Genomic DNA, 12,413 nt, shown 5'->3' on the forward strand with positions numbered 1-12,413 from the left:
AACCACTGTGAGCCAGAGAGATAGTAGAGCTGAGTAGGCATGAGACTGACTGGGCATCCCATATGATGCCCCAAGAACTGTCAGGAGTGATCCCTTAGTGAAAAATCATGATAAACACTGACCATCTCCAGATGCGGCCCTCAGAGCAAACAGAACAAATGAGCCCTGCATCCATCAGCTAACTAAAGTGATAGACTATTAAGGAGTCTGAACATTTCTTTCAGATCATATTTCCTTCAGGGAATGGAATGCTATATTGAGTCTGATGTTTCTCACTCTCAAGTATGATGCATTTGCATTTCATTTAATTATGTACACATGAATACCATACATAAAGTTATGTCATCTAGGAATTATACATGATTTAAATTTAATACACTCCCGTGATCATTTTTCAGTCTGAGATTGTTTTAAGTAGACACTAAAGCATCAAACGACATGAGTAATCATGAGACACTCCAGAGTTCACACAAGACATAATTTTAGGTAAGGTTGGCTAAACACTGTAGGCAAATTTTAATCACTGACTCAAGTATGCTGAACATTTAATTGAAGGGCCAGTTTATTTATTTTTATTTTGCAAGACATGGAGAAGTATTTTTTTCTGCATATCACTGTCTCTACTAAATATTTTAACACAATGGAGCACTTTGATTGGAAATTCATATCCTATATAATCACAGAGCATTCATGAAACAAAGATTTACATAGAGCACTAGTAAAAGCAAGTTTGTCAAAAGTGGTCCTCAAACTTTTTAAACAGGGGACCAGTTCACTGTCCCTCAGACCATTGGAGGGTCTGACTATAGTAAAAACAAAACTTATGAACGAATTCTTATGCACACTGAATATATCTTATTTCACAATGAAGAAACAAAACAGATACAAATACAATATGTGGCCCGCGGGCCATAGTTTGAGGACCACTGGCATACCCACAGATAAATATATTATAAAATGTATAACTTAAAAATTTTACTTTACATTTTTATGTAAGTGTTTATTTGTATATGGCAAATGTATTAATTCAGCCTAACAGAACTTTTCCCCTTGCAGGAGAATTTTTCTTCTGACAATAAATGTCAAAGGAAGGAAGGAGTAACCCTTGAGACCTGGCACTAGAAAACATTCTCTCTTTCAGAGAGACCAGCAGACTCATTCTGACAGGTAGACAGGCAAAGAGACATTGCCTGGACAGGTTCCCATTGTTTCTTGTCCTTTTTGCCTTACAGACTATGATGATGGGACCTAGTGACATTTGCCTTACTTGAAGTTGCCAGAGACAAAGATATTTATCAATGTGTTCCATCTCTTGTTAGCTTTTGTGACTTGGTACATTTTAGATAGGAAAAAAGGTGATTGAGGGTGGCCTTGCTCTTCTGAGGTCTTTCTACCCCTTCACTGACATGACAGAGAAAGGCAGGCATCATAAGTTCTTTGGAGCTGCTCTTGCTGTTAAGAAGAGCCAGAAAGAGAAAATTCATATTTATTTTCTCATGGATTTTGTAAACTGGGAAGCTTAAGGTCATAGTGGTGAATTCAAGGGCCAAGTACCTGCTTCATAGATGCCATGTTTTCACTAAATCTTCACATAGTCTAAGGGGATGGACAAAATTTGAGAACCATGTTCTAAGGATACACTGTTCCTCTTGACCTGATCACCTATCTAAGACCTCAGTATCTACTGCCATTACTTGGGGGTATTAAGATCTGGGTAGAGACAATAAACTTTCTCACCATTGCTTGAGATACCAATTCAGTCCAACTCTTTTTGTATGTTTTGGGGCTGCACCCAATGAGACTCAGGGTTATTCCTAGGCTACACGCTCTGAAATTGCTCCTGGCTCGGGCGACCATATGGAAGACCCAGGGTAGAACCGAGGTCCATCCTGCATCAGCCGCGTGCAAGGCAAATGCCTTACTGCTGCGCTATTGCTCTGGCCCTAAGTCCAACATTTTTATCCTATGTGCCAGCTAGATTAAGGCCCAACTAAAGTTTTCTGGGAAGGCTTGCATGACTGGATAGTATAAGTAACCAAAGATTTAAGAAACTTGTCATGTGAATTTTTTTTCATCCTTATCGTTTCTGACTTTTTCATTGTAGGAGAACATTTACGAATCTGCCCCCAAGAGTATACATGCTGCACTACAGAAATGGAAGACAAGTTGAGTCAGCAGAGCAAGCTGGAATTTGAAAACCTGGTGGAAGAGACGAGTCATTTTGTTCGTACCACCTTTGTCTCCAGGCATAAGAAATTCGATGGTAAGTGACCTATTCCATTTTGCTTTGTTGAAGAAGCATGTGGCTCGGAGAATCCTTCTAGTCTAGCAAACACTTAATATTATTTTTTTTAAGATGGTGATTTCTTTCCCTCTGAGATATTTATAATTTTATGTTTTAGGGAGATACTTAGCATGTGCACTCAAGACAATTTTTTATAGCCATACCTTGGCAAAACTCAAGTTAAGTAAGAGCTGGATTGTCTTTGTGGTTTGCTGGTGAGATTTCCTCTGAAAGATTGAGTGACATTTTTGGCTATTTCTTTATTCTCATGTTGCTTTTGTCATGCGTGAGCTTGTCTTCCATTTTTTGCCTGATGTTTTTCTGTTACTTAATTAAATGTCTCTGAAAATCATCCACAATAGATTGTACTTTGTAAGAGAACAAGCTTGTGTTAAGAGTCAGGAATATAGATTCATTATGTAGAGTTTTTACTCTCAGTGACATTTGAAGTCACGGAGGGAGGTGTTGCCTATGTCAAGTCTAGGCTGTCTTTCAATTTTCTGATCTGACCTCATCAATTTCATTTCTATAGTATGTGTCAAAGCATTTGATAATAAAAATGATAATAAATCTTTTAAATTATTACTCTGATTTCACCTTGCATTTTTTTAAATCAGTCTTTGCAAATCATCAAAAAGCTGTGTTCCCAGAGTAATTTATTCATTCCCAGGGGATGCTGGAATGAGAGGGAGGGATTTGTGATGTGCTTTCTGTTTGATTTTCAAGAAGGCAGATTTCCTGTTGATGTTTTGAATCCACCATTTGTTCTGTAAAGGGGTTGGTAGGCCAAATCATTTTGAGAGCATATGACTTGTGTTTTTGTTTTGGGGTAATACCTGGAAGTGCTCAGGGGCTCAAGAGACCATATGGGATATTGGAGATTAGACCTCAGTTGGCAGTGCCTTAACCACTCCACTCTCCAGCCCTGGAGCATATGATTTTTATGAATTGAATTAATAGTGTTACTGTTGCTAATTTTTGGTGTCAAGGGGATCTCAGTGTTCTAAGAAATGAATCAAATTGGGTCCTGACTCATAGTCAGCTAGACTCGCAAATTGTGGGGGCACTGCCTTGTACCCTTTTTGTCTTAAGACAAAAGAACAGTCCTTTCTCTGATCACCTTCTCCAGCGATGCACAGTCCAATCATCTTGAAAATACTAGCCAGATCTCTCTTTTCATTTTCTCTTGAGTAAGTGAAATGTTTAGCAATGGCAGTTTTCCTGATAGTCAGAGTTATGCCAGTTTTCTTCTAGTCACTTCTGTATATTCTAAAAAGCGGATCCCATTAAGTGGGGCCATTAGTGGGATGCTGTGACATTTCCACAGATACAAATGGGACTTGGTTTGAAACGTCCCATTCTTCCTCTCTTCCTGCTCTGACTGAAACTGTATGTGGGGAGTGACATGGAAATAATGCTTTATTGAGACGAATGTCGATTCCTTGGAAGCATCTTTGAAGTACTTGGGAGGTGCCCTTGATTGACAGATTACAAATCCAGTGACATTCAGAAGCCCCTGAAGGGACTGTGTTTGAGGAGCTGTAATATATCATTCCAAACTGAAGCAAATTCAGGATTCTTATCATTTGTTACAAAAAAGCAGCTATTGCTGTTTAAGACCTGTGGCTTTGGCAAATGACCCTTTAATCTTTATCTCACTCTACTCCAAAATGAGGTTGAAATAATTCTAGGACACTTCATGGCATTGCATATCTATTTCTTTTAACCAAAATATTAGCTGTGATTCTACATCATATATGGTATTGGAATTTATTTTATTTTTTAGTGCATAAGCCTGAGCCAGATGCTTTCTCATGTTACTATCAATAATTTTAATGAATATATTGGTATTTATAATTTATAACCCCAGCTTTATTTGTTTTACTAAAGAAACCATGTCTCTGTCTCTCCTCACTCTCTCTGTCTCTTTCTCTCTTTCTTCTCAACCCCTCTCTCTTTCTCTTTCCCTCTCTCCTCTAAGGTGTGTTTTAAATCACTCTAATGTACTTAGAGGTATTATGTCAATCGGTTGACAGGGCATTGATTTTGCTAAGATTAGATCTGACATAGGAGGTGATGAATTCTTTAGTAAGAGTGAATTTCATGCAGTTGCATTAAGTTGGGCAGGGGAGAGAAATTTAGGATTGTTTGGAGGAAGTATTCAGCTGAATTTTTTCCTAATAGGTGATCTTGATGAGCTCAACTTTTAAAGAGCTCAGAGTGAAAACATAATAAAAAGAGCAATAAGTTAAAATGCCACACCACTATGACCTCTATTCTTGTTTCTGGTCAGTTCATGAAGGTCATCGGTCTATTGTGTGACTTACTTTCTTATACTTCAAAGTTGACCTTGCTAGTCAGCACTCAACAAAAATATTTTGTGCATCCATATGAGTTACCTTTGCATTTTTAATACAAATAATTGTTTTTAGTTTATGTAAGACAGTTTCTCTAAAACCTTTTACTTACTTTCTTACTTACTTACTTACTTACTTACTTACTTACTTACTTACTTACTTACTTACTTACTTACTTCCTTACTTACAGAGCTGTGAAAGGAGGGATAGGGAGAGGTATATGTTCCAGAGAGAACAGTCTTCTCCAGAGTAGAAACAGGCAAGCAAAGAAACAGAGACAAGCGAGATACACATTCAAGGGTAAACAAGAGCTTGAAGTTCAAGCCTAGTACTAATTTATATTGTCAGAGAAACAGTCTACTGTTAGGTCTGTGCTCAGAGATTTGTCCCAGTAGTGCTCAGGGGAGCCAGGAATCGAACTCACATCTCTATCATTTGAAGATTGTGTACAGCCTGTTGAATGATCTCTTTAGTCCCCTTGTTTAAAAGATTGACACCTGGGTTCTTACTTTAAATGTTTCCTTATGGCATTCATTCTAGAGAATCAGTCAGTTTAAACACCTAAAAGTCTAAATTCAGTTGCACATCTATATCTGACTTTTATTTTTCCAGATAAATGCAATGGTGTTTCCAAGGACTGGCTTAATTTTAAGGTACATCCTTCAGTGTTGCTGATGTCTCCCCACTGATATCTTTGCTTTTCTGCCTCAGGGATTCTTTCTACAATATCTGGATTTGTCATTTGGATCTCCTAGTCTTATCTATATGTGTTTTTCTCTATGTACTGGGTATGTTATATGACATAGTCCTCAGTTTTGTATTTTCATCAACACTTTAAGTTGCTCTTGATATCTAGGATTCTGTTCAAATTAATCCGAGTGCCTGAATTCAGTCAATTCAATTTAGCTGTTCATTTTGTAATAGACATAATGCTTAATATTTGAAATTTTATAATATTTAATAAAATACTCATTGCATATATTATCTCACTATAAAATTTATATTTTATATCTATTATATTTTTAAGATACTATGGTTTGAAGTTATCCATAGTGGTATATTTAGATATAATGTGTTCTACCATTAGTCCTACCATCAGTGTCCATTTCTCTCCAGCAATGTTTCCAGGTTCCTTTCCACCCTGGGCTAATCCTGTTAAAATTTTAAATTACTGCTTAGAAGCCTAAATTATTGTTTGCAAGCCAGGAGCTAACCTGAATTCATATCGCTCCTCCCAGACCTTCTTAAAGATCAAGGTTTGCACCTCTGCACCTGAATTTAACCAAAGTTTGTAACTGAGAGATCATGAATTCTAATGATACTTGCCAGTTATAACCATTTTATTCTTCAGAAAATTTTCTCACATTATTATTTTTCTTTTTAATACAATACTTAAATGTCATGATGAAAGTATGTAAAATGGAAGTTCAAATGATGGGGACAGATACTTTTCCAATTGCCTCACATGATGTTTATTTTTTCTTTTTTCTTAGGCTAAATTCCAATTATATAAACTTATGTATCTTTTCCCACATTTGGCTGACACTTGGCTCATGCAAAGATTTCCACAGAATTCTACAGAGAATTTATTAATTGCTCTGTAACCAAGTTCAGATTTTTTGTTTCTTCCCAAGAATTGCAATGATGGGGAAAACCCCATAATATCACAACAGAATGATCGCACCATTCTCTTCACTTTCTCACCCTGCGAAGCAAGCCACAGCATCCAAAAGTCAGATTCAAAGGAGAATTGAGTGAATGATAGATGGGGAAAAATATGTGCTCTAGGGTCAGGCTGGCGGACAGGAAGGAACTAGAGACATGGATGGAGGGAAGTGGACACTGGTGAAGGCATTGATATTGGAATATTGTAGGCCTGAAACTTAACAATAAGAAAACTTTATAATGGTAATTGGAAGCGATTAAAAATTAAAACATAAAATCCAAAACTAGCAAATGTTAGAAAAATGGCAGCCATGAGTGAATTCTCTTGGTTCACAAACTCATTTAACTGGTATTTTTGTGGTTTGTGATGATTCACTTTATTATCAAATAGGCAATTGTATCTAAATCCCAACTAATGTCATACTTCTAAGTGGATAGTTCGTTAGAATTTTAGGAAATAGAGGCCAGCCAAACATTGAGGGTTCAACCAATTTATTTCACCTAAGGATGTAAACCTATTTCCCCAAGCTTAAAATCCAGTACAGACTGCATAGATCTTCAGTGGTAACATCAGGATTCAAAGTATTCTGACTTTTCTTATTATTATTACCCACACCCTTAAATCTTTCTAGTAGGTCCGTAAGGCAAAAAGTAGTGAGATTTCATACACAACAACTAGTTCAGTATCCCCTGCTATCATTCCTGTCTCAGTTATAATGTGGGAAAAACATAGAACTATCTTACAGGGGAAAAAAAATAAGGAATGAGATCTTATTTTAATCAGAATAAAATAAAGGTAATTTTCAAAGTATAACCCTTTTCTAAGGAACCTTTGACCCGGTGAAGGTGAATGCTTTGCTGTTTCTACTCAGGATGATGAAAACCAGACTGTAACCTAAAACTCTCGACTTACATCAGACTTATAAATAGTAATGTGATAGGAAGTCAATAGTGGCTTGCCATACTGAGCGTTTATTTGTTTTGAGTGGGCAGTGGCTAAAACGTATTGAGATTCTTTTAACAAGGCTATAGGGATGTGACTGGGTGAATTATCTAGCCACATTTTTGGAAAAAGCTGGAATAGTATTCAGTTTGAAGTTGTTTCTACATTAAGGGGAAGTGAAGAATGGAACAGGTTGTATGAAGAGGAAGATTTCTGAATCAGTGGGGCTTAATTTAGATTCTACTTGGCTCTAAGGGAGTGTAGGGGAAGTATGGTATACATAGTGTAGGGCTGGAAGTCTCTTTCTCATCCTGTTCAGTAGTGCCCCCTGGTGTTGCTCAAGAGAATTTACGTGGTGCCTGGTATTGGAACTGGGTTGGCCAAATGAATGATACAGTGTCTTGCTCTGCTCTATCTTTGGTCCATCCTTACATATTTAGATGAAGTGTTGATATTTTGTTCTATAAGGAAACACATGGACTATTCCAAGTTGGAAAACCTTAGTTGAAAGAATATTTTTGCTTTTTGTTTTTTTTTCTCCTTTAGATTTATTTGATCTGAAATTTATTCACATTTGAAGCTCAAAATGAGGTTTTCTTGTTTAGTATATTCTTCTTGGCTTTATTATTTTATTTTCCTTCCTGGTTTTTATTTATGTGGTTTAATGATAAACATTTGTCCAGAGATTTTGGCAGAAAGTATATTTTAAAAACAAAAAAACACACACACAAAGATGAACAGTAATTTCTATGCTCCCGAAGAACTTATTCTATAGTAACACCCTCAGAAATCTCATTTGGCTGAATATGGAAATAATTTATACACAGCGGCATAATATTTTTGCACTGTAAATCTGCCTGTGTTTTCTTTTTAAATATCATTTCTCATCTATATACCATAGAGATGACAATAATGTAATGATATCTTTAAAATATGGTCTAATTTTTTCAGCGAATACATTGTTTTGAAAAGAAAAGGAAATCTAAGTAGTTTTATGATTACTAAATATAGTGATCCAATTTTTTATGTATTTTTGTTCCATGAGTGATGATGGTGAGGATTTTGATGATGTAAGCATGTGCCATAAATTTGGCAACGTTTATTTAAGCTTTCCTACATAGAAGGCACTTAACCAAATGCATAAGATTTAAAAACAGTGCTGGAAAGATAGTACGGATGGGAAAAGCATTTGCCTTGCAAGTGGCTGACCCAGACATTATTTTCCGTGGTGAAACCAAGAGGTTCAACCCAGATTAGATTCCCTCTAATGACCAAAAGTGACCCCTGAGCAAAAACCCAAAAATAAGCTCTCAGTGTCAACAGTTATTTTCTTCCCCCATGCAGAATTTCAATAAGATGATGAAGAATGAGAAAAATACTCTTGCTACATTTTATCACCTTATTAATAAGGCATAGTTATAAACTTAATCTTAAGAGTAACAACATTCTCTGTCATAAAAGTTGAATTTTTTGAAAATAGCAGAGGGAGGACAGAACTGTTCAAGATCATTTTTCACTAAAGTAGAGGTTTGTGTGGCATTATCAGGAAGTTTATAGATGGGGGAGTCAGCAATCCAGATAAGATTGTCCATAGATTATGCACACATTTACGGATAAAGCCCTGTCATTTTTATGTTTTGATGATAATGGGATGTGAACCAGACTCAGTGGGTGATACTCGGGTTCTACTCTTAATCAGGTGTTCCAGAGTTCTCTACCAGCAGTACTTGGGATCCCACCTGCACTTTATGTGTGCAAATCATGACTTCTAGTTCTTTGAACCACTTCCCCAATCCTTCCATCATATAGAAGTGTGGGATGTGATACCCCCAAATGTTTCAGATAGTAAATATCACAGATACCTGATTGCTGGACATTATTATTGTCATAATAATAGGAATAATAGGAAAAGGCTTGGACTATGTAAGTTACCAAAACTACTTAGAGATCCAAGGTGAGTGCATTCAAAAAGAAAAGGGAGCCGGTAGGTTTTTGGTTACAGGTTTGCCGCTAACATGCAGAATTCATAGAGTCTGAGAAGAACAAGCCAATAAAACTCAATGACATTTGTGCAAAATAATGAAAGAACATTCATGAAGCTTCTTTTTTTTTCACTGTCATATGAAATAACTAGCTGGATTTCTCCCTAAGGCTGCTAGACCACCAGCTCAATAACCTGTATTTCATCCAAGGAATGTACTTCTGGAAATGAGAATATTCTGAGTTGGGCTCTAGAAATTAAAGAAGTGGTTTCATTGACATAGGAAAGCCATCTTGCAAAGGTCTTCTCCCAAAGGACAAACCTTCAAAGATAAGAATTTGCTAACCAGGAATTTAGCTTTGGCAGGACTAATGAATTGATTTACAAACTCAAAGTACCTTGTATTTGTGCAAGGTAAATATAAATATTACATCTGTAGTGCTAGAATACATAGTCCTTGTAGGAGTCTATTCTGTAGGTTTTGTTTGTTTTTCTTTTGGGGTCACACCTGGCAGATCTCAAGGCTTACTCCTGGCTATCTTCTCAGGAATCATTCCTGGATATGCTCTGGAAACCATATCTGATAAGGGTATCAAATCCAGGTCAGCCACATGTAAAGCAATTGCCTTAAAGACTGTACTTTATTTCTGGCCCCTCTCTTTAGAGTTAGGTAGAATCCAGATCTTTGAAAAAAAAAAAGTGAAATTTTTAGAGTAAAACATGCTTGCTTAAGTGCTTTGCATGTGGCTAACCTGGTTTCCATTTCCAATACCCTATATAGTCCCCTGAGTGCTGCCAGGATTTATCATTGATCTCAGGACAAGGATTAAACCCTGAGCATCACCATGTGTGGCCTAAAAGAAAAAAGAGAGAGAGATGATTTCCCTTTATCTCTTTCTCTATTTCCACCCTCCCTTCCTCCCTTCTTTCCCCTTCGCTTTTCTCTTTTCTCTCCACTTCTAGCTTTATTTTCTTTTAATTTTTGATGAAAGTAATTTCTTTATTTAAGCACCATGGTTACAAACCTGTCGTTATTGGGTTTTATCCATAAAATGGCCACTGCCAGCTTTCTTTCTCACTTTCTTGCACCTTCTCTCCGTGTTCCACACATTTCTTCATTTCTTCCTTAGCATTTTAGTATTTATTTGCACTTGGGGGTTGGGGTGTGAGTGTATTCCCAGCAGTATTCAGGACTTTCTTTTGACTATACACTCAGTGTTCACTCCTGACTGGCTCAGGAAATCATATGTGATTACCAGAGCTCAGAGTAAGATGAGACACATGCAAGGCAAATGCTTTAATCACTGTACCATGTCTCTGACCCCAACATTTATTATTTCCTTTGGGCACATCTTCCAAAACTATGCATGGATACTGCTTGTCCCCTGTCTTTGTCTTGCCTATGAGATACTACCAATATTTTTGTAATTCTTTGACCCTACCACACACCTCAAAGTAACTTAAACCATATTATGCTTCCATTGTAGTTATAATATTAGCATGTTATTATCACCCGTTTCCTTCACCGAGCAGCTGTTTTACAGATGAGTCAATTTCTTTTAAATATTGCTCTATCAGACTTTGAAACCAGCCCTACCAGAAGGTTCTTGGTCATGAATGTTAATGAGAAGACAAGTATCTGTTCCTTGACAGTAGTTCACTAATCCTTTGAATAAGTATGGGTAAATTACAGGAGAACTTTGATTTCATTTAAATTGATCTGCCACTGAACAGAGAAAAGGAATGTTCTTATTTTAATGAAAATCAAGAAAAATATTTAATGGTGATGTAAATTAGAGCACAGTGGAAACATTTTCCTCCTTGGACCAAAATACAGTAGCTCAGCGTGGAAGAAGGGTTTGACTATTGACTGTGCATGAAGATAAAGGAAATCTCATAATTTCCAGCATGATGTTAGTGCAGGTTGAAACCAAAATGACTCACTCACTTCTTGATACTCTCTAAAGAGACTTATGATCTTCCTTAGTGATTTGGAATGGGATCAAAAAAACTGTTCTTTTCTGCACCAGAGAGATAGTATAGCAGGTAAGGCGCTTACTCCCTAGCATGTATCCTACAACCTGGATGCTTGGCATTCTGTATGGTCCCCTAAGCACTGCTGGGAGTAATTCCTGAGTGTACAGCCAGTAATAACCCCTGAGCATTGCTGGGTGTAGCCCCAAAACAACCAATTAAAAATAACAGTACTTTACTTTTTCTGAGCTATCACATGATTTTCTCTTTCTGAACAAATAACATAGTAAAGACAACAGAAAAACATTTCTGTGATTTTTTTAGAAACTCAGAAGAAGATAATTCAGGTGGATCTTTATCTGAAATGATAAATCTTGCTGTGATTCAGCCCCTGAAGTGAGTGAATAGGAAAAAAACCAGATGGACAAAGAGGTGATAATGGAGAAGATGCTGATAAGCCTATAGGGATGCTTATAATGGTCTCATTTTGTTTTGGTTTCTCAATTTCTATAATGAAAGTTGTTTTTTAAGAGGGAACTAATTTGAGCTATCTACATGAATAAAGAATTCCAGATTGTGAATTTATTCTGACTAAAGAACAGAAAGAAAATGTTTTGGAAATCTTAAGTCTTGTATTCCAAAAATGCTAAATTACTTAGAGCATACTTCTCTCATGTTTACAAAGATAACACACCTTAGAGGGATTTTAATTCAGATCAAGGCAAATTTGCATCAGCTTTCATTCAACATTTTATGACTGTTGTTATTTAGAAATAGCATCTGTACAGACCTGTTAAAATGAGAGTTTGTCTTTAAAACTCCTTGTTCAAATGTAATTCAAATGTTAAGATCTTTGTTTATGGAATATGTGGACAGCAAATAAAGCAGTCTATTCAGACACAGACTTTGAACAAAATGAGAAGCAAATGTGAAAAATGTTTCCAAATAACTTTTCAGTATTACCCTATAGTTATCCACTGACTTTTTGCTGAATGACAAATGTTGCTCCTGTAATGCGGCATTTTAGCCAATCCTGAGGAAGAGGCAGCATTATTAAGGACATAATTCTGTATGATTCCAAGCAATTCATTAAATAGAAAGATTCTTTACCTCACTCAGCGATAAGTCATATGCTTGCATGGGTCAGTGCACTCAAAAATTTACTAGGTAGATAGATATCACTTGCTACAATTTCAGAATTTTCTATTA

General features: G+C 36.5%; 1 protein-coding gene across 1 annotated transcript in view; it reads left to right on the top strand.

Moving 5' to 3' along the window:
- Positions 1-12,413, top strand: part of GPC6 (glypican 6) — a 1,177,499-nt gene that overhangs the window by 284,141 nt on the left and 880,945 nt on the right. The window contains exon 2 of the mRNA XM_049778514.1: positions 2,105-2,263. Coding sequence (XP_049634471.1) covers positions 2,105-2,263 — 159 coding nt within the window. The remainder of the gene's footprint in view (positions 1-2,104; positions 2,264-12,413) is intronic.

Source organism: Suncus etruscus, chromosome 8, assembly GCF_024139225.1.
Source record: "Suncus etruscus isolate mSunEtr1 chromosome 8, mSunEtr1.pri.cur, whole genome shotgun sequence".
NCBI lineage: Eukaryota > Metazoa > Chordata > Mammalia > Eulipotyphla > Soricidae > Suncus > Suncus etruscus.